At 45.5% G+C, this 22987-nt stretch overlaps 1 protein-coding gene across 7 annotated transcripts; it reads right to left on the reverse strand.

Moving 5' to 3' along the window:
- Positions 1–623: 623 nt before the first annotated feature.
- On the reverse strand, positions 624–22987 carry Las1l (LAS1 like ribosome biogenesis factor). 7 transcript variants are annotated; one of them, XM_033760149.1, is made up of 15 exons: positions 22671–22951; positions 21852–21977; positions 20915–20984; positions 19881–19962; positions 18733–19014; positions 18375–18421; positions 17426–17535; positions 15531–15616; positions 14719–14925; positions 14233–14380; positions 8655–9190; positions 6265–6415; positions 4421–4556; positions 4043–4050; positions 3745–3943 (listed from the first exon to the last, which is right to left on the reverse strand). In XM_033760149.1, the coding sequence occupies exons 1-15, from the start codon at positions 22859–22861 to the stop codon at positions 3820–3822; spliced, it is 2304 nt and encodes a 767-aa protein (XP_033616040.1). In that variant the 5' UTR covers positions 22862–22951; the 3' UTR covers positions 3745–3819. The 7 variants fall into 7 exon arrangements, 5 of the variants coding, with proteins under 5 accessions (XP_033616041.1, XP_010630499.1, XP_033616040.1 ...); XM_010632197.3 differs by lacking the exon at positions 4043–4050 and having other exon boundaries at positions 1884–3943; positions 22671–22987; XR_781848.2 differs by lacking the exons at positions 4043–4050; positions 4421–4556 and adding an exon at positions 4883–5010 and having other exon boundaries at positions 3867–3943.

Raw genomic sequence — 22987 nt, forward strand, 5'->3', positions numbered from 1 at the left:
AAAAACCATACCACAATACACACACACACACACACACATACACACACACACACACACACACACACACACACACATACACACTTTACTTGTTCCTAAAACTTTACATTTCTGCCCTGGCAGTTTGCACCTTGAATGAGGTGTAAAGGGAGATCCCTATCTCTAGTTCGTTCATCTGAGTTTTAGCACAGTGTCTATACTCTCTAAATGTTGAAGACTAACACAACTCCTACACTAACAATATACTAAATGTGGGTCTAACTAGCTTTTTCTCCAAGGCAGGGCTGGCTTCCATTAGTGGGTCAAAACAAGGTGGCAGGCTCAGCCCAGACTTATTTGTGTACTCAGACTGCATTTTCTGCCTGAATAGCCTCAAGGCCACAGAGTCATCTGTGGAACCTTAGCCAGAATATCAGAGCCAGAAGCAGCACAGCACCCTATGCTGCACACTCCCTTTTCAAGTTATTTTGCAGGAAATGAGGCCCTAGTGGGAGTGCAGAAGAGATCTGACCAAGGCCCAGTAGAATCAGTAACAACAGCAATATTGTCAGGCTAGGCCTTGTGACTCCCAGATCAGTACACCCTTTACAATGTTCCACTCTTCTCTCAGGCCTCTCTGGAGCCTCCTACTCAGTCCCCACACTATTCCAGGCCAGTCTCATTCTAAATACAGAGGTTCACAGTGGCTGCAGTGGAGCTCAGCCCTAGCAGTCTTTGCAAGGAGCTATTTGTGAACTTGAGAATCTTTTTTTTTTTTTTCAGTCATCCCCCGTAAGACTAAGAGTACTCATTTCTTTCCACCCTTCTTTTCTGTCTTTTCTCTTGCTTCCCCTTCTCACATTCCTCAGGTATACCTTTATTAAGTTCTTACTGAACACCAAATCAGTGCCTGGCCTATACTAGGCTACCCAGACCCTGTTTGGGGGAACTTGCACTCTAGTGGTGGAATGAAACAACATATAAAATAAAAAATAAAGACTTCTTTGAAGACAATGACAGTGTGAGTGTAGGGATCATGTTAAGAACAATTAGAATTCCAAGAGGGAACAATTTAATGTTCAATGCTTCTTCCCTAATCATAGATGAAATTCTGCTGGTCTGGCCATAGCACTCTCCAGCTCGCCCCTCTGGCTTCACAACTTACACACTTGCATCATCATGTTCCAATTATCCTAGAAATAGTTCTCATGCCCCTAACCATGTTTTTTCTCAAGTCCTTCTGACTTTGGCCTTCCTTTTATTCCTAGCTTTGACTAAAGTCTTGCCTTTTAAGACCCAGTACTAACGTCACCTAACAAGCAGTTCGAATTACTGGTTCAGACACTGTTAGTCTCTCTCCTCTGGGCCTTGCAGAATTCTTGGACAATACATTTTTTGTTTAGCACTTATCATTTTATTGTAATTTTGTTGACAGTCGGTACCACAAAACAGGGAGTTCATTTCTGATGAACTATGTCCGGTCAGAGGGGGTTCTCGATTACTATCGCTGAATGTTTCCTTCCCTTGATCCCTGAGCACTGCTTTCCATTTAAACGGATGCAGTTAAAAGACCCTTCTAAACAGTCCCTGATCTCCAATAAGGACAGGTACAACTACACTAAAGTTACTTCCTCATAACCATGTACCCACTTCTACTCCTACCATCTAAAATCCTTGGACCTGGCCTCATGGTTCCTAGGTTTCAGGAATCGAGCCAATGAATGACCTTTGGCTCTCCAGTTCTGCACTAGAAATTGGCTCAGGTAGTCTGCTCTTTATGTGTAGTTCAGTCTTTGAGGTCCAGGGGAAAGCATCATCGGGTTATATAGGGACCCGAGTCTTGAGTTCAAGACTCACCAATCTGGGCAGGAATCCCCACAACTCACCAATATAAAAGATGTTTAGACAGTACTTTCAGTTTATTACCTGTTTTGACCCTTACAAGTCTGTAAGACAAATATTATCCTTTTACAGGTGAAAATTTGGCATGATTTTACCCAAACTTGTTCCCATTATGAGGTAAAGCTTGGTTGAAACCCAGGTCTTTGGGCAACTTCTACCAGTGCATTTTGAACTTTGGTGTGCATCAAAATCACCCGAAGGGTCTATTAAACCAGATTGTTGCCAATTTTCAACCTCTCTGATTCAGAGAGTCTGATAGGATTCAAAAACTTGATCAAGCAATGTTGACATTGAAAGAAAACAGATCTTTACCAACCTAGTAATTGCTGTGGCTATGAACAAATTCCTTCCCTTTTTGTCTGCCTCTGGGTCTTGATATATTTCAAACAAGAGGGCAAGACTAAAACTGATTTTCCACACCTTAACAGCAAACTCCATCTTTCCAAAGAAATTATATATAGGATCACATATATAATAAAGTCAGGGCTGCTCTGGTGAAGTGGTAGGGAGGAGCCAAGAACTTGTAGCACCCATCTCTCCAGGTGCTGGAATACCTAACCAGAGTACATTTTCAAGTACCTGCATTAGAATGCCTAGATGCTTCTGAGAACTCTTCCAGCTGACATTGCAGTATGCTGGGAAAATTTTAGCCTTTGACATTGTGATGGGAGAGGGAAGAGTTAGAAACTTACTTTGTGTTAACCAATACACAAAACTGCTTTGCCCATGCCTAATGCTTGGGTCCATATAAGAAATCTCAACCTTTTTGAGCCAGTGAGATTATGAAACACTTTGACAATAAAAGTTATGAACTAGCTCCTTAGAAAAATGATTGTAACACATAGCTGCCAAGGTATTTAGGGGTCTTAACTCAAGGTAAAATCCTTCATTAAAGGGCCAGAGGTGTAGCTCAGTAGTAGAGCATTTCCCTAGTACACACAAGGCCTTGTGTTTAATCCCCAGCACCCCAAAACAAAAAAACCCTTGGTTGGAGTTTTTATAATGTAAGTCCTCTCCATAATTTCTTGGCACGACCATCTATAGAAATTCCATCAGGCACTTAGCAGAGGTAACAGGTTATTACTTAGTAAATTTCTCCTTCCTCACCAGGCTGACAGCACTGAGGGTGAAAACACGATTTATCCCCATTTTCTTGGTAGCTCAGACCTGACATAGAGTAAGCACTCTGAGGTTAAGAGAGAGTGTCTGAAGGGATAAGGTGACAATAGAGAAGTGGCTCTGGGTCAGTCTCTAGTTTTTTGGCTCTAATGCCCACTGCAGGCAAAGTCCACTCTTTTTCTTCTAGGGCGAAAGAGAAGTGACAAAGAAAGGCATAACTCTGGCTTTCAACTACTGTTTGGTATCCACTGAGGGCAGGTGAGGAGATGAACAGGAAAATGTGAGTCTTCTTCTCACCATCAGGAAGCTATGAGCAACCTACCTACAACAAATACACTGCAGTTTCTGTCTAGGATCTGGCCAGCAATGCCTCTCCTCTGTGGTCTCATGCTTCTAAGTGAACTGGCTGCACAGTACAGGTAAGGGGTGCAGAAATGGTTTGAAGAACCAGGTAAAAGGTACGGGTGAAATCTAGCTATGGGAGCAATCACAGCCAGTGGGCCCAAGGGGCCTCAGGATTCAGCTCCTGCTCAAAGCTTTGTTATCATCCAGCCTGCCCTAGAGCACCTAAAGGAAGAACTACACTGGTCTACTCTGGCATACACACCTTCATCTCACAAATATCAAAACTACAGTTGCCTGTTCATTGTTTTCAAAGCAAAGTAAAAGGGAAAAATCATTCCACATTTTATTATGGTAGAAAGCTGAGTTGATGTTTTGATCTGGGCTGTCTCCCAAATTGTATCATGGAAGATCAGGTGTACTGTGGGGTGAGCTGTTGCTCTGGCAGGGATGGATGAACACTTGGCATTAAGGCAGGCATCAGAATAGCTGCAGGCCAGTTTTGAGCCCGTGCAGCTGCCCCTGGCTCCAGAGAAGGCCCTCCAAGTTGCTGCTGCTGTTGCTGCAATTGCCACTGCCGACACCACAACTTAGGCCCAGGGTGCTGCGGAGAGAGTGGGAGGTCAGTCAGGGAAGAATGCGGGTTTAGGCTCTGGAGGAGCTAAAAGTGCTTGAGATGTGTGTGTCTATGGGAAGGGCTTACCCTCCTGCCTAGTTTATAAAGAGAAGCGATTTCAGGTAGGGTCCAGGAATGGCTCTGCCCTCCCCTAGGTGATGAAGAAAGGGAAGGAAGTATGGAACTGTTCAAATGAAGCATATATTGCTCCAGTACATAAAAACCCATGCAGAACTGTCTGGGTTGAGGTAACAGAGGGGTCCCACCCCGAGGAAGACACTGAAAAATGACTGCCTTAACAGGGTTTCTTTCCAAGGTCCTAGAGCTTAGAGGCCCAGAAGATTCTGGGCTGGATCCCTCCCACATCTAATACATATTTAAGGTGCCCAAAGCCACACTTGGTCTGTAGGGATAGGCCCAACTCCCATCCCACAATTTTTAAGACTGCTTAAGGGAGAAAACTGCCCTCTCTTTTCTCTGGCCCAGCTCAGAATTCTCTTGCTTCCTGCAGATCAAAGGTTCTTCCAGCTGGATGAGGTAACAGCTGAGCGCAAAGCTATCATCACTCCCCTCCGGCAGATCCATGGTCATACTCCTGCAGCTGAAAAAACCCTTTGAGATGATCTAGTCCCATGCCCTCCCATCACCCACAATTTTACAGACAAAGATATTGAGGTCTAGATGAGAAGGACTTTCCCAAGTCTACATAGAGAAGTCAGGGTGGAGCTGAGATAAGGAGGAGTGGGCATGGTCCACTTCAGCAGAGGAAGCCTCCCTATTATAGGTGCTATAGGGCCACAGCTCCAGCTGGCCCATACTTCACCCTTCAAAAACAGGTACTCATCTAGCCACCTTACACAGGCCTGGCTAGTTAGGGCTGAGAAAAGGAGTTTTTTAGACATGTAAATCTCACTGCCAACTGGCTACCTCTTAAGAAGCTTGATGTTCCCTTGTTTCAGACAGCATCCACAGCATTGCCTTGGGCCTGGCCTGCTTGTGGGGCTTGGGTTCTAGAGCCCTCTCCCAGAATGTTTAGACAAAAAGAGGTTCATCTCCTAGGGAACAAGCAAACAGCACAGGATGGACTCTCAATATCAAGAGCCCGCAGGGGTATCTCTTGGGTACTTATAGCTATGATCCTCCTGGACACAAAGCCCCAGTATTCTGGAATGCACAGGCTTCTGGGTGGGCTCCTTTGAGTTACTAGCATAGCACCTCATCAAGGGCTACTTGGTTCCTGGCTCCCTGATGACTCAAGGGCTTCCATGCCTGTGGTCCAAAGTCCAGTTTTGAGGAAAACCATAAAGCCCTGTGCAGGCCTTGCAACCAAGATGCCAGGACAGTGCAGAAGGCCTACTGATTATTCTGTGTACCTTTAGACAAATTCCTTCCCCTTTCTGGGCCTGTTTTCTTATCAAGAACAGAAGCATCATCTATTCTTGAGCTTTTTAGAGAATTTATAGAAGGTATGGACCCCTTTTCCCAAAATGCACGTGTGTGCACACGCATGTATATAAACATGCGCACGCACACACACACACACACACACACACACACAAATGCACACACAAACTGAATAAACTGCAAGTTCCTAGGGAACAAGCAAACAGCACAGGATGGACTCTCAATATCAAGAGCCCGCAGGGGTATCTCTTGGGTACTTATAGCTATGATCCTCCTGGACACAAAGCCCCAGTATTCTGGAATGCACAGGCTTCTGGGTGGGCTCCTTTGAGTTACTAGCATAGCACCTCATCAAGGGCTACTTGGTTCCTGGCTCCCTGATGACTCAAGGGCTTCCATGCCTGTGGTCCAAAGTCCAGTTTTGAGGAAAACCATAAAGCCCTGTGCAGGCCTTGCAACCAAGATGCCAGGACAGTGCAGAAGGCCTACTGATTATTCTGTGTACCTTTAGACAAATTCCTTCCCCTTTCTGGGCCTGTTTTCTTATCAAGAACAGAAGCATCATCTATTCTTGAGCTTTTTAGAGAATTTATAGAAGGTATGGACCCCTTTTCCCAAAATGCACGTGTGTGCACACGCATGTATATAAACATGCGCACGCACACACACACACACACACACACACACAACTGCACACACAAACTGAATTCAAACTGCAAGGGGTGTCAAGGCAGCGCTATGTGGCAACTTTACTGGCTTCCACTACTAAGGGAAAGAGGTCATATAAGGGCCCACTCAGCCTCTTATTCCCCAGTCATTCACCTACCCACCCCACTTTGTCTCCTTCTCTTCTTCCCACAAGTGGTAGACAGGCGGTGAGAAATCCTGTTGTCATGGGCACTCACCCAGTCTTGCACAATGGGGGTTCCAGCCGCTGCTCTAGCACAGGCTGGTCCAAAAGATACATGGTGTCATAGTTCTCCAGCATAAGCTCTGCTGGGTCCTCAGTCTGACCTGGCATGCGGCCTAAGGGGAATGTGTCCCATCGTACATCTTCTGTAGAGCAAAGAGAGGTAACAAAGAGTGGGTTGATGAGCTGGTTTTCTAATCAGTGCAGAGGCCCACCAACCCTGTCCATCCACCCAGCCCATTAGCCCACTTAATACGGTCTCTCTGGGCACCCTCAACTTCACTCCATTCTTTATCACTTCTCATGAGCACCTCTCCACTTTAGCATTCCACCACACATTTTTTTTTGAGACAGGGTCTCACTACGTAGTTGAGGCTGACCTGGAACTCACTATGTAGCCCAGGCTGGTCTCAAACTCACAGTGATCCTCCTGCCTCAGCCTCCCGAGTGCTGGGATTACAGATGTGCACCACCATGCCCGGTGAACCACACATTTTTAAATGGCCCTTCTTCCTCTCTATGTATTTACACACACACACACACTCCACCTTAGGACAGACCATGCCAGGCACTCCCTAACTCCCTGCCTTATCACACAGTATCACTGTATATCCTTTCTCCCCACTCTTATACAAATGAATCCACTGTTTTTAAGAGCAACTTCACTACTGAGTCCTGAGATTCTGTTTCTAGCTTCCTACATTCCCCTGGTATTCAAATAACCCTGATATAATGGCCCTGGCACTCTGTGAAGTATTTACTGTGGACCAGCTTTTTGCACAACCCATAGAGAAGCCCAAGAAAGCTTGTACCAAAATCATGTACATGTATCAAATTATCACACTGTACTCCATAAATACAATTATGTGTCAATTAAAAAAGAAAATAGGCTAGAGATTTAGCTCAGTTGTAGAGCAAGTGCCTAGCATGCCAAGGCCCTGGGTTCTATCCCTAGCATACGGAAAAGAAAAGGGAGGGTTGTTCCTCTGCTTGTTCTTCTCCCCTCCCCTGGCTTTCTTATAAGCATCTGTGTCTATCTTAATGCCCTGTACTGCCCTATGATATAGAGATAGCATAGGGGCCACCCCATTCATTGGCGCTGACAGTGACTTAACCATCCCCCTATCATAATCATCCCCAATCCTGTGTACTTCACTGACTTTGCCTCTTGAGCCTGAAACCCTTGCACATGACCCCTCAGTGACAGCAGGGACACAGACCCTCATGGGTCTTGGTGACCTTGCTTACTCTTCTGAAAACATATGTAGGGCAGGGGGTTTAACTCAGTGGTTCTGCCACGTGCCTTGCAAGCACAAGGACCCAAGTTCAATCCCTGGTACCAAAACACACACATACACACACAAACAAAAAACATAGATAACCATGGATGCATGTATACAACACTATACTACAAGGTGCTTCAGTGACTTCTTTCACTGCCCCTATTTTTCTCTTTCCCCAACAGATGCGCGTGCACATACGCACACACAAAAGTTAATGTGCTCACCCTTACCTAACACTCTCACTTGGGGCCTTTATGCCTCTCAGCCCTACCACACCTGTCCATGCAACAGTAATATAACACCTCTCCCCATAAACTCATTTACTGTCTCCTCTCTGGTTCCATCTTGCTACCCACCACACCTACATGAAACTATTCTGTCGATTTTTATGGGTCTGCCTCCCTTGAGGTTGCTGTTCCCCAACCTATATGGGGGTACTCTCCTGTCATCAACCTTCCCTAAATCCTCTTTTGGCTTTGATCTCAGGAACTTGTGCAAACACCTAAAATTCACACTACTCAGTATTCTCTCTTCTGATCTCAATTCTAAGTTCCTCTGATACAATGCCCTGGGTCCCTTTTAATGCACACAGCAAAATCCTCTTCCATTACCAGCTAGTCTCCATGTGTAGAGAAAGCACGGGCAGAATCATATATGTACATTGCACACCTCACTTTTTCCTACTTTATAAAAAAAATAATTCATTGAGGGCTGGGGATTTGGCTCAGTGGTTCCGCCACCTGCCTTGCAAGTGCAAGGGCCTGAGTTCGATCTCCGGTACCAAAAAAATAATAATAATTCATTGAAAACAAAGTTTTGTGCTAGTTTTTTATTCATAAGCATCTTTTTTCATCTGTCTTATACTCTGAGTCTACTTAAAATGTGTTTTCTGCTGTGTATAGCCTGACAAAGGTTTTCAGCTCTATACAAAGGGTAAGGAAAGCCATATGTCACCCATGTAATTGGCTGCCTCCCAGGCTTGCCTCAATACCGGCTACTTCGTTCCACTTTCCATCTCTTCTCGAGTGAAGGGGAGCCTCAAAAGCCAGGCAGATAAGGAAGAAATTGGTGAAGGGAAAAAGTGGCTATCAAGACTACTTACCTGAGCTAACTTGCCATGCAGAGCCCTCCAAAGCTCCTCTTTTCTGGGCCAGAAGCCTGGCATTCTGAACAGCAGGGGACTCATACACAGTAGAGAAAGGTCTCACTTCCATTCTGTCTTCCTCTTCATCATCATCATCATCGTCGTCGTCATCGTCGTCATCGTCGTCGTCATCATCATTATCATCATCATCTTCTTCATCATCTTCATCTTCCAAGTCATTACCTTCCTCTTCTTCCTCTCCCTCCATTTGGTCTTGCAGGGCCTTTTTCTCTTCCTTCTCTTTTTGATTATCACCATTAGGGCTGCCCTGCTCCCTCTGCTGCTGGGTCTGTCCTTCAGACCCACAACTGGAACTAGATGGTTTGACACTCCAATACAAGCTGTCCAGTGTGTAAGGAGACTTCTCAATGTGGAGGGACTCTGAGTCCTCCTTTGGCAAGTTGTTTTCTTCATTCTGAGTATAAATGGAACATATGCGCAGCAACTTCTCCTGTTCCCCATCTGGCAGGACCTGTCCCATGGCTTTGAAGACACTGAGCAAAGGGAGGGATGGGGTAGGAAAGATTCAAAATTTCAAATCACTTCATACCCCAACACTCTCAAGTTTGAACTCGGTCTCTTATGCTTTCACACCTGCCTCTGAAAGGCAGTAAAGTAGAGCAAACAACATAGAAACAAAAAGATCATGGACTCCAAACAGTCTTTGCAGTTCGTCTCTGTTACTCACTTCCATTCTCAATGAGGGTAATACTGGTACCTAATTTCTAGGGCCCTTGGAATAAATAAGAACATTCATATAGAATGCCTGGCACAGTGCCAGGTACATAGTGGGCATGCAATAAATGAAAGCAATTAGTTTGCACTAGAATTCTACATTAATACACTAACTATCCAATAGGCCTGCAGGGCTGGAAGTGAGAATGGCACGTCTCTCTCTTCTCTGACCTAGCTTTGTTATCTATCCTGAGACCCAAGAATGTGCATAGAAAAGGGTGCTGGGGTCTTGAGGTATGAGACACAGTGTGAACCTTTTACAGGAGCAGCTACAGACCAGTCCAGAATAGAGGAAAAAGGGAAAAAAAGCAGCAGTTGACAAGACAAAGCAGAATGCAGAGGGGAGGCCTAATAGGCCCTGTGGACCCACTGTGGGCACTAAGGCAGCTGGGAAAAGGCAGGGAACACAAGGAGGGAGAAGAAATCAAGGGAGGGCTTTGTGCTGGAGTTGAGGCCCAGGAAGACCAGAGATAAAGAGCAAGCAACCATGCATATGTTAACAGTAGCATGGCTAAAGGATAAGGCCTATGCTGAAGAGCCATGGGAGGAAAAGACGATGGCTGGAAGGCTGGGTGTGTGTGTTGGGAATTAGGTCACCTGTCAACTCTGAGCACAGGTTAAGGGCATTTCTGAAGTTCACCATGGTGACCACATGGAGGATGGCCCAGGCAGGGTAGCCTGGAGGCAGGGAGACCAAGGAGGAGCCTGTTCAGACATTTCACGCCAGAGTCGGTGAGGACTGACCTAGGGCACTGGCAGTAGAGATGGGAGGGAGAAGTTGTGAAGGACAAACAGACAAAGAGCAAGGCTTGATGACTGATGGCAAGGGTTGAGCACAGAATTAAAGATGATGACGTCATGCACACAACAGACAGCGCTAACAGCAAAATCACCAACAACCAACAGATACGGAGCCACTGGGGAGAAAGAGGGCAAGCATGCTGCATAGAGCCTCATGTTAGAACCTGGCCACCAACAAGCCCAGGCATTGCTGGACATGTGGACAGAGCGGAGGGACAGTGAGTGCCCTTCTAGTTGTACTAAGTGTGAATCATGTGTGATTGTTCACAGTAGGACCATATGCTCAGTGGCCTGTTTTCTCCCTCAGCACATGACCACACATCTTAGGGCAGGGCAATAGTGACTCAAAATGGAGAAAAAGAGTCCCTCTTTGTGAGGTTAATTTCATATTCTAAGAGGACACTGGTCCAAATTGAATTGATATTGGCTGGCTGGGGTAAGCTCTTGAAAAGCATCTAACTTTATTAGAGAAGCTAGAGAGAAACTCTCTGCTCTCTCACTGTGGCCCATCAGTGTGATAAATAAATATTCCTAGCACTTGATATTGGCAAGATGCCTTATCACCACTGTTGATTATTGCCCACTCACTATCTCTGGTGGTCTAGCCTGTCCACTAAGGTGCAGAGGTGACAATGAATCCCAAAATATATCTTCTTCCTTGGATGTGCCTGGTCACAGCTCAGGACTGAGAAAATCACAGGTTCACACTGGTGAAAAGATGGCAGACTTTGCACTCATGGGACCTGGGCCCAGATCCCTGTCTTGCTGTCAACAAATCATGTGAGTTTTACATTAAGTCACTTCATTCCTCAGAGCCTCAGTGACTTATCTGCCAAAGGATACCATATCTTTACTTCCCAAAATCGCTGTGTAAAATTAAATAACTTATATCAAAAACGAAAAAACAAAACAAACAAACAAAAAACCCCACAGCACCATGCCTGACACTTAATTGCCAGTGGTATCTTTTATTTTTTCTGGGGAAACCAAAGAACAAGTTGTGCATCAACCTAATAACAAATGCTTTCTGCAACAGTATCATCTAGTGGTACATTATGGAAGAACAGAGGACTAAGGGCAGACTACCTGGATTGTGGCCTTAGCTTTAACTGGCAGCATAATACCTGGGCACATTCTATTTTCCTGAGTAATGAGGTGGTTAGGACTAAATTCACTGATTATCTGCGACAGGCAGGATCCGTGCACAAGGAATCATACCCAAGTGAGCCGCTGTTACTGCTGGCATGTGTCGCATCCCTCTGGTATGCTTGGGCTGGGAGAAGATCTCTGTGGTTCAGACTTCTCCAATACCAGCAGCTTCCACTCTGCAGGCACTTAGGATTGGAAAGTACCTTGAAAGCCACCTATCCAAACCTCTCCATGCTACTGCTTTCATTTCCCCACCCCAGTATATACATGTCATGTTCCTTCTGAACTTTGAAATTTCCTTTATTCTTTTTCTTGCATGAATTGTTCAGATGCCTCATCTGTAATGCTCTTCCTAACTCTTCCAGGCCCTTCTGGTTCTCCTCCCACTTCCTCACCCCCACCTACATCACTTCTAGAGTACACCTATCTGGCAATGTGGTTGTCTTGCTCAGTCCCTTCTCCCAGAGATCTTGCTTTGGCTGACTTTGTCTACAAGGCCATGTTTTTGATCTTATAAACACTACTGTGCCTCAAATTTCCTAAGGACTCAAGAAAGACTTCTGGATTCAATAGGCAGTCAGGACTAAGAGTCCTGACATCCCCTTTCCATAATTCATTCATTCCTCAAGCATTAGGTCAGCTTCTGCCAAGGACAGCACTGCTGGCAATGAGATAGCAGAGAACAGTGGCGTTCAATGATGTTTACTAAGGCTGTTTGGTGCCTGGATTTGTGTGGTGTGCTAGGCACAGAGAGCTAATGCACAGTCCTTGCCCTTGAAAACAGCTTAGTCTGATAGAGCGAAAGAAAACACTGGGGAAAATAGAATGGAAACACAAAATCTCAGATTTGGGAAGTATTCCAGTCAATATGAGGGGTAGATGTTGCTGCCACCAAGTGAGATAGGACAGAGAAAGATCATTTTTGAGCTGGGGTGTAAAGTATAATGACCAATTTTCTTTTGGTTACAGTAAGGTGCCTGCAGAACATCTAAGTGGAGATGTTTGGCATGCAGTTGAGTTTAGGAAGGTGAAATGTGTAGGAAAGACCTGGGCTATATAGTAACTTGGGCCTCTGCACTTTACAGTACCTAATAATAAGCACAGGAATATCTAGGAGGGAGTGGTTAACACCATCAATGTAGTAGGCATGGAGACTGCTAAGGGCCCACTGGATTTGGTAATTAGGTCAAAGTAGCTCTGGAAGCGAGCATCAAATCGCAGGAGATTGAAAAGGGTAGTGAGAAAACTGAGATTGCTAGGTGAGGTCTATTCTTTTGAGATAGCAGGGGAAGGTATAAATAAGCTCATAATAACCCAAGAGAGAGTTGTAGTGTCAAAGCAGATTTTTCTTATGCTGTTGTTATTGTTGCTTTAAGATGACAAAAACACAACATGTTCATAAATTGAAGAGCAAGAGCCAGTAGAGCAAAGGAGAGGCTGGGATGAGGCCCCAGCGATGCTGGCAGAGGTGACTCCAGAGGACATGTGGAGGAGCAGACTTTGAGGTGGGCCAATGCCACCTCATCCTGAGATTGGCGAGAAGGTTGACTGAAGCTGCAGATCAGTTCACAAGGGCTGGACCTCAGGTCAAGGGGGCCCTGTTGGATGCTTCCATGTGCTCGAGGAAGCTAGGGTGAAATAGGAGAGAAGGGGCTTGAGGTAAGTGGTAAAGATTTAGAATAGTCAGGGAATGGGAGAGAAAGTGGTCAGAAAACAAGCAAAAGTTCAGATAGGCAGAACTGAGGCCTAGTCCACGATTAAAAATCATACCTCTGCAGTGGCAGCAATCCTCAGGGCTATGTGGTTTTCTCCAGCAGAGCTCAGCTACCCGGGCTGAGGAGCGGAGGAAGCAGAGTGGGGAAGATCAATCCCAGTTTGGGAGTTTACAAGTCAGATACAGCCAAAAGGTGAGCAGAGCTGAGGATGATGATGATGCATAGCTAAAGTGATCAACCACAGACAGTACTAGGCATAACCAAGGTCAAAGGAGGGAGGAGATGGAGGGATGGAGGTCTGGATGCATTCAAAGACCAGGTGTCATGAGACGTGAGGATGAGAACTAGGACTAGAGGTGGGATGCTTGGAATCAGCTTTTAAATATGGAACAGCTCTAAGTGATGAAAATGGATTGCTGACAATAGAAGAAAATGAAAGTCACTGGAGTTGATGAGCTGCAGTGTCAGGTAGGTCACCCAAATGAAACAGATATTGCTTCAGAAAGCAGAAAGAGAATTAGGTGCTGAAGGCTTCCATGAGAATGACGGAAGTGGCTTGGGGTCAGGAAATGACACAGAAAAGGAAAGGGAGACAACCACAAGTATTTACAGGAACCAATGCAATATTCATAGAACCCAGGGCAGACTGGGCAAAAAGGGAGACACAGGATGTATGGTTACTATGACAGATAGGGCCAGAATCAGAAAAATTTCTGAACATCAGGCTAAGAAGCCTTAACTTCATCAGGAAAGCAATAGTGAGCTGCTGGCTGAAGGTTGTTGGTCAACTATCAAAGGTATCCTTTGGGAAGATAATACAGATAGTACTGGCCTTAGCGTCACCAGCCCTGGGTTCAATAATAAACAGCAGTTACCAGTTATTGTGCACTTACTCTGTGCAGGCCACTGTACTAAGCATTGTCACACTAGATTCACTTCAGCCAAGGGTTAAACTACATGATCTTAGGTGAGGATATACTATCTTTCCCCTCTCCGGACTTTGTTCCCCTATCTGTTAGTAGGAGACTGAGCTAGATGTCCTTGAAAAGTCCTTTCAACTTGGCCATTCTAGGGCTGTGTGGCCCTGAAGCTTGCAGGGCATCACCTTCTTACCAGATGGAATTCAAGAGACTTACAGCTGAAGGAGTTGGGGGCTGGCCCAGCAAGGTGAGCCTAAGCAGGACTCAACCACCTGGGGCCAGTCAAGGGAGGCAGAGCTGTTGAATAGCCTCCAGTTCCTTCTTGCTTCCCACTGGCTTGCAGAAAATCGATGAGCATTCGGTCCTAAGACAGAAAAGAGGCCCTGAGGATAAGAAGCCAGTTAGACCACACCTAATATTTTACCTTGACAAATTTGGCTCTGTCCTTCCCCATTCCCTCCAGACTGACCACCCTGTACCTCTCAACTGCTCAAAGCATCCTGGGCACTTTGCCCCAACCTATTTTAGTTGGCTGTGACAAGAAAAAGGGTAAGGGAAATCTGTTTGGTGATGCCCTCAGGGCTCTCCTGGACAAACCTAAATCATTAAAGCTTGAAGTTTTTTAACAGAAAGCTGTGAATAGTGATAAATGCTCTTGCCTGGACTGCCTTAGCCTCTGGGGCTAGGGCTAATCTCCCTCACCAGATTTAGTGTTGGCCACGATCAGTTCAATGGTCCATCTAAGGATGTAGCTGGGCCGGATCCCACTGTCCTCCAAGGCTGACAGCTCAGAGAACATCCTCTCCAGCAGGGCCTGCGTGAAGGTCTGGGAGTGCAGGCCCCTGAGCAGGGGCTGCCAGAACTGAGAGAACGGCTTTGGTACCAAGACGTCATTCAAGTCCACATTTTCTGTTTTATGATGGAGGGAGGGTAAGGGGAGGGCAGAGACAAAGAGAAAGCAGAAGGGCACACATGCCCCACCAACAACAGAATTGACACAGAAGAAAGGAGGAAAGAGAACAGAAGAGAAGAGAAACTAGTTAGTATTGGGTAGCCAACAGCTGATTCAAAATAAAGTATAAAATAAAAAGAACTCAGATTCTAGCTTCAACTTTTGTCAATAACTCACTGTGTGATTTTGGATCAGTACCTTCCCCTCTCTGGACCTCAGTATGACCATATGTAACATGAAGATGTTGGACTACACGACCTCACAAGGCCCTTCCAGTGCAGCTGTTCTAGCTCTCTAGCTAGAGGCTAAATCACAATTAACATGGCACAATAATGGCACTGAGACCCCCCTCAACCCTACCCACCCAACCCACCCTACCCCACCCAATTCTAGGCCACCCAAGGATGGGCCAACAACTGTATATCAGTAGGGCTACTTATTCTGCTCAACCAGAAGGGTTGAAGGAATTTCCCCCTTGACCCAGGGCTCCCCAGACTACCTCTGGTATTCTCACCCAGGGAACACAGAATCCCAAGGCTTCAAAGATCCCCTAAGACCCTACCTTCATACTCTATCTGCAAGACTGCCAACTGCTCAAATGTGGGAACGAGGAAGCCATCATCCAGAAAAGCATCCAGCACAGCATTCCTGAAGAGGACACTAGTTTAGCTGGGCATGGTTAATTAACACTTGTAGTCCTGACTATTCAGAATGAGGCAGGAGGGTTCGAGTTTAGGAGTTCAGGGACAGCCGGGGCAATATACTAAGACTTTATCTCCAGGAGAGGTAGGCCATTTCCAAATATAAATATAATTGGTCTATTAGTTATTTTAAACTGAAAAGACTTAAAGGGGCTGAGGTTTCTCAGTGGTAGAGCACTAGCTTGATCACCAGTACCACAAACAATGAAAAGGACACTAGTTTAGCAAACTGAACCTGATAGCAGACCCTCACCTATTCCCCTGCCCAGTTCTAAAGCAGCCTTGCTGAAGATGGGGCAAGTAAGAGTTGATCCTAGGCTTTAGCCTCCTGGAGCAGGGACTGAGCCAAAGGATGAGATCAGTAGGTTTTTAACATATATTTACCAAGCATATGCTGATCTAAAGCCCAGAATGTAGGCAGTAGTAGCTGAATATACCTCAAAACACAGAAGGAATGAAAATCTCAGGCCCACAGAGAAAACAGTTAAATGCCTAGGACATGGTCAAGGGCTTTCAGACATCAGTTCCTGCAGTCCTTTTGCTTCTCTTGACCATTTATCCAGTCCCCCTATACGGCGCCCCATCTCTATGGCTGCCTTCTTTTAAAATCTTGGAGACTCAATTTCCAGCCCAAACATGATCCATAGGCCTTCTTCCTAAGGACTGCAAGAACCCAAAACAAAGTTAGAGAGGCTAAAGAAGTAGACTCTGTGGGTATTCTTTCATTCCCGTGCAACTCAAAACTAAAACAGCAACAGCAGGCTGATTCCTGCAGAGGTAGGAGCTTCCCAAGAGAATATCCTAGCTGACCACGCCTACAGGAGGAAAAACAGTTCCCAGAGTATTCCAGTGCCTGTAGGGTTGACACTACACTCAAGATTCCTTCCTGTAGCAGACCAAGTTTGAAAAGAAAATATTTATCTCATGTTGATATCTAAAAAGAACATTTAGGGGGCTGAGGATTTAGCTCAGTGGTTCGGTGGCCTGCCTTGCAAGCGCAAGGACCGTGGTTCAATCCCCGGTACCCCCCCAAAAAAAGAACATTTAAAGCAGCCTACCAGCTGTTTGTGCAGCACTACCAGGCAGGCACTACAATGTGCACACACAAGGATGGTTTTCCCACCACCACTCACTTTTTCGCTAAAGAGTTAAGAAATCCAGTCTGGGAGACTGATTTTAAAACGCCTCTGGAACTACTCTTGTCTTGAGAATAAAAGAGAAAACTCCAGGGACAATTCCACCCTACACTAGAAGAACGTGATTTCTAATAGCCTAGCACTAAGAAGGCCCTGTGTCTATTCCAACTGACCAACAAAGGAATGCTCACAGCCTACAATAGCAGTTTCCAAGAACAGACCAGCAGTGTCTACCATGTATCTTTTACCTCAGACTTGGGTCAAAGGCTAGGCAGTGAGGTACTAAGGATCATAGGCTTTTCCTACATGCCAAGAACATCACATACCTCCTGACAGGAAAAAATTTGGCCAAACAATACAAGAGTAGGACGGATGACAATGAATATTCCTACTGTTGGCCATTCCAGTGACTCACAGTAGGCAACTCCCACCTAGTCACTGGCAGGGGCAGGGACAGGAGGTCAGGCAGAACATAGGGTCACCGTATAGGAGATCAGGATTACCCTGGATTTCCCATACCATAGGCTGGCAAGCTAGGACAAGGAAACTTATTTCAATAAGGCTGCTACCCGCCTCCCTAGATAGCAGGTACCCCCCTACCCGATTACCTGCTTACGTACCTGTTTTCTGAAGCAATGCCTTTGAGCTCTGCCAAGATGCCTTCTATACGTGGAGATAGATTATTCCATGCCTTAATGGCCTGAGGTAAATACTTAAATTTCTCCAGCACCTGCCAGTATAAAGGGTCCCATCAGAAGGCTAGTTTAGCTAGGCAACCCACCCTCAACCCTCCAGAATCTCTTCCCTAGAAATTCAGGACTGTCTTATGGGGGGCAGGGCACTGTGTGCAGGGGTGGGCCCATAACTATCCTGTTGGCCCTGCAACAAAAAATACAGCAAACAAAATACCCTTTAAATGACAGAGCTTTTTCTCCTCCTGTCTCTCTATCTCCCCTGAATTCCCTGTGGTTTCCAATTATTAAATACACTAATGCTAAGATGTCCAGTGGAAGCATTTCATTGGAGATGGACAGAGCTCTTTGGGACAAAAGGTGAGAAGTGATGGGAGACAATTGGTCATGAATGGGAATCAGGAGACCCAAATTCTTATTATGGGTCTTTCACTGACTATATATGTGACCTTGGGTCTGTCCTTTCACTCATCCATGAATTCAATTTCTCCACTTGTGAATATAAGCTAAATAGTTTCTAAGCTACCTCCCTAATAAAACTGCACCTCTCCAGCTCACCGGATCTAGGGAAGGTCTTCTGCCCCACCTGCTGGTCGGATGTAGAATTGCAACTATCCGTTCCCAGTTGTCCTCTACCACCCATGGGGCGGATTATCCACAAACTTGATCATCTGCATCTTTCCATCAGTGTGGAAGATCATCCAATCGGACTCTGCCACTCTTGTCTCATTCCTAGTTCCCCTCTTTCTGAGAAGTTCCCTCATGCTTTGTCACTTTCCTTTCAAATTCCTTCTCAAGACTTCTCTCAGGTAGCTGGCAAGAGGGAAGAAATAGCTGGAGCAAGTGAGAACATGTCAGGTCAAGGGTCCTTTCTTACCTTAAATTGTTCCTCTTCATATGATACTAGCAATGCTCGTGCTTTTTCTGAAAACAAAATGGGGACACAGATGGGGCAGCCACCCCAGCTTGCAACAGGATTTTAAGACTCCACTTTATTTGGTGGAGGTCGTAAATTGAGAACTAGAATTCCTCCCTCATATACTTCACAGAGATCAAGGAAGGTGCTTTGTGAGGCAGATGTGATAACCACTATACCATGGAAACTAGCCAGAGTGGGTTTTAAGCCCAAAACATCACAGCCCCAGAAAAAATGCTGAGACAGGGAAATAACCAGCACCAACCCTAAGACTGATCATTCCAGGCTCATGGTCCCCTCTTTGCCACCAGACACCTACCATACAACTCTTTATGTCCCAGAGCCTTTTCCCAATGAGAATCCACCTCTTCACTGTCTTTATTGTCTCCATCAGCTTTGACATCCAACTCTGCATCTTTGCCATGGTCCTGAGGCTCTAGTCTCTGTTCTGTGATGTCATCAACACCAATATTCTTATCTACCTCTTGGTCTTCTTCCATGTCTGCCTTGTCCTCCTCCAACTCCCAGGTGTCTCTCAGGCTGTTTTCCAGTTGGTGGCACCAATAGGTCTTCTGGAGCCAACCCAGGACAAAGTAGCAGCCTAAAAAAGGCAAGGAAGGTAGTGCCACAGGACCAGGCACAGGCCAACATCTAACAGATCCTCAGCTCTCTGGACTTCCTCATCTTGTGAGCATTATGAAAAAACCTGAAGGAAGAGGTTTGGCTCAAAGGCTCAAATCTCACATATCCAGATACAGTCACTCTCACCCTGGGTTATCTGCATTTTTTGCTTTCTCCTATTTACCAGAACTTTTCCTAGAAAAAAAAACTATTATAGGAGTTAAGATATCAAAAACAAACACACACAAACAAACAAAAAACCAAAACCAGCAAGGGGTGTAAGTGGGAAAACTAGACCTAGCTCCATTGGTTCATTACATGGCCTTGGCCAAGAATCTTTCTTTTTCTAGATCTCAGTTATCCTAATGCAAAGGGCAAGGTTAAAAAAGGAGTTAAATGAGTTGGAATGGATGTCGCAACAACTCCTGGGGTGTGAAGGTTTTAATGGCTCATAGTGCTCAACTTACTCCTCCCATCCCTGCTAGGATGAGGCTAATAAGAAACTACCTCAGGAGCAAAATTTAAGGGGCAAACAACTGTAATCAAGGTATCAAAACAGGATCAGAACAGTTCTCTACCAAGCCATATGTAAGGCTGAAGCAAAAAAAAAAATCAGTAATGTTCATCCTTTGCTTCTTCTTTTTTGTGTTCATCAGAGATTTTTCCACATTAAAATGCTACTTAACATGATCACTGAACTTTTGATATCCCATTAAATTTTGTACCGAAGGTAAGTCTCCTACTTGTTTCATTGTAGTCCCTGGTAGTAAGTTCTTTCCTATTCCACTATCCTAATGCCACTTAGCCCAGGCCTTATCTGTAACAGGTTTACCCCAGGGGACTCACCTCTGCGACAGTCATTTAGATGGGGCATTTTCTTGTGTGTCAATTCATGGCGAAGTTCAACAATCCAATCAGGAATGTTCACCTGATGGGGGTGGTGAATATAGAAATTAGAGAATATTAAAGTTAGAGGAGACCCAGAAATAAATTAGCCTGACCATTCCCTCTGCTTTACAGACAGACAAACTGAAGTCCTGAGAGAAGAGTCCAGTCTTCCTGACAGGGCCAAGATTAAAAACCAAATCTCATGATTAATTTTTAGTCTTTAGTAGAGGTGGTCTTAAAAATCAAAAAGGTACCCACCTTCCCCAACCACCAACTACTCTCCCATAGGAGAGTGGATTAGCATTAACAGCTTCTTCAGCCTCCTTCTACCCTTTCCCTCTTCCTGGGTCCCCTTATCCTTGTATACCTCCCTATCTCCTCCAGGAAGCTTTTCTAGATGACTGAGAACACATTGCCATCTGAGTCTCACACTACATACTCATTCAGGAGAGGAATCCCTGACATTTTCATGCGCCTCAGTGGAGCTATCAGCTCCCTCAGACTATCAGCTCTCTGAGGGCAGGCAGTATGACTGCCACCTCTTTCCTGTCCCCACACAGTAGTACATTTGGGCTCTTCAGCTACATTTGGCCACTCCCAGCAAGGCAAACTCACCAAGTCTTGTGAGATACAAGTCATGAAGAGTAAGAGAACAAATCTGCTTCCTTCTTTTGTTTGTTTGCTTGCTTTTTGAGACAGGGTCTCACTATGTAGTTCACACTGACCTGGAACTCACTATGTAGCCCAGGCTGATCTCAAACTCACAGCGATCCTTCTGCCTCAGCCTCCCAAGTGCTGGGATTACAGGCGTGAGCTACCACGTCCAGCTCAATTCTGCTTCTTTTAAACTGAAAGAAGAAGCTCTCAGTTTTTGCTGGTCTTGGCTAGTAGTGATGGGATGAGCTAATCTAACTGTGTGCACACCTTACCCCATTCCCCATTTAAGAAACTCTCCTGGAGAGAATCGAGCAAGGCCATTTTATCTTACATACCTCCTGAGCCAGGAACTTGAGGGGGAGCTTGGTTAACTTTGTCTTCCTTTCAGAGATAAGATTCACAAACCTATTGTGGGGGGAGAAGTAAGTTGCACAGCCCAAGGAACAATTTTGCTCAAAACACCTTGCTCAATTACTGACATCTTACATTTTCATAACCTTTCCACTGATCATCTTGTTCTTATGGTTGGTGTCAACCAGAAAATGGATAGTTCCATTACTAAAATGTAATGTGTTATAGAAACTAGAACAAAGGACTGTATTGGATTACAAGGGGAGCACAGCAAAATGATGCAAGAGGTAAAAGAAGAAAGGAAGGATCTCAAGGTAGATATTGGGTCAGTATGACAAAAGGCTTTGACATATGAGAAAACTCAGTGGCAACCTTTTCCTGATGTGTATGGAACAGCTACAACTTGTATGAGTCACTTTGTAAGTCAGGAACTCCCAGCCCATGTCTTCACTTCCATAACCTGGCAACCTTTCAGGGTTTGCAGAGGAGAGGAAATGGAAAAGGGTGGTGATAGGTGTAGATAGAATAAAGTTGGAAAATCCAAACTAAATCACAGTCAAGGGCAACGAACCACTCTGAAAAGTTCCTCTGGTTGGAGTAAAAGGGAGAAAAAAATCAGGCTACGAAAGTTGTAAATCACCCAATAGAGATCACCTGGTCTGAATCCTTCCCATCCTGCCACACACATACACTCTAAGAGGGAAGAAAAGTGGAATAGAGGGGGTTCCAGGAAAAGAGGCGAAAAAGATTATGGTGATGGAAGTACCAAAAGCTGTGAAATCAACAAATCACAGGCTGATTCAAACTCAGAGACTCTCAGGGCTTTTGTGCTTCAGATACCACCTGAGGCCACGCTTTGCTTATCACATGCTTATCACACGCCAGTCCCCAAAGCCACCCTCCCCACCATGCAGATCTTACCTGACCAATGCCATGCCATAGAGCAGTCTAAGTTCATCAGTGCCCAAGCCACCAGTTACATCCATGAGCTTACAGCGTATCAGGTCAGCAGTAGAAGCCACTGCCAGGGGGAGTTCGTTGCCTAACCTAAAGGGCCACAATCCAGCACCATCACAAAGGACCTTTATACTGATTCATCCTCTCTACCTCAGAATCTTGGTTGTTGCGGGATATTCCCACTAAATACTGTCTCAAGAGTGCATGAAGATATCAAACAAAAAGGTGAGAGAGACAAGGTAATGTCCATAAGATCCAACATTAATAGAGGGCATAAGAGGCTGACTAGGGTGTACAAGAGGCATCTATCTGCTAGACTGTCAATCAACAGTTGTGTGGACACACCCTTTTCACCCTCAAACCCTGAAACCCATATCCCTTGCTAGTCTGTGCCCAACCCAACATTAACTGGACTGAGGCACCCCACTCAAACATGTTTTGAGGGGCAAGAACCCCTCCCATTTTCCCTAACTCGAATCGCAAATTCAACTTAGGGTGTTAATCTATTCCTTAAACCCTGACTCAGGCCCTCCAGCACCCTCTCCAAGAAAGCAGGAAGGTTGCTTTTTGGAAGTAACGGCTAAACTTCACAGATTTAACAAGAGGACTGTTGAGACACAACCTCTTACTTTCCATCCACAAACTGAATTCGTTCAAGAGCTTGCATCAGACTTTCCCCCAGACAATTAGAAGACCTAAGACTAGAGCCTTTTAGGAACTCGACAAAGAACGTGAAGAAACACCAGCACGCAGGCAAAAGGTCTGAGCCCGCCTCCGCCTTACCTGCTCCTCCACACCGTGATGCGGTTCAGCGCATACCGTTGCAATTTATGGTCATCACAGAACAGATAGACCGTCACCTGCTCCCATTCAGCCCTGCTGAGCCAAGCGACCACGATGCTCTGAGCCAATGGTGGCATCGACCCTTTTTCTTTGATGCACTTTCCGTACCATGCACTCCATATTCGATCCATCCCCCAGGAACTTAGACCTAACCCAGCACGGGATTCCCACCAGAAATGGGATAGTTTCCAGGATCCGTCCCGGACCGTCCACAATCTGCAGCTCAGCGTGCTACCCTCACTCCAATCCGCGGCTGC

The sequence above is a fragment of the Fukomys damarensis genome, unplaced genomic scaffold, assembly GCF_012274545.1.
Source record: "Fukomys damarensis isolate Sample0158 unplaced genomic scaffold, DMR_v1.0_HiC HiC_scaffold_39, whole genome shotgun sequence".
In the NCBI taxonomy this organism is placed as follows: Eukaryota; Metazoa; Chordata; class Mammalia; order Rodentia; family Bathyergidae; genus Fukomys; species Fukomys damarensis.

Excerpts from the sequence above, each read along its gene's own strand:
- Las1l (XM_010632197.3), bottom strand. The coding sequence starts at position 22,861 with ATGGATCGAATATGGAGTGCATGGTACGGAAAGTGCATCAAAGAAAAA. Across the intron at positions 18,422-18,732 it reads GGGACATAAAGAGTTGTATG|AAAAAGCACGAGCATTGCTA; the intron begins GTAGGTGTCTGG and ends TTTTGTTTTCAG. Across the intron at positions 14,381-14,718 it reads CGTGGCCAACACTAAATCTG|GACCGAATGCTCATCGATTT; the intron begins GTGAGGGAGATT and ends TTTCTGTCTTAG.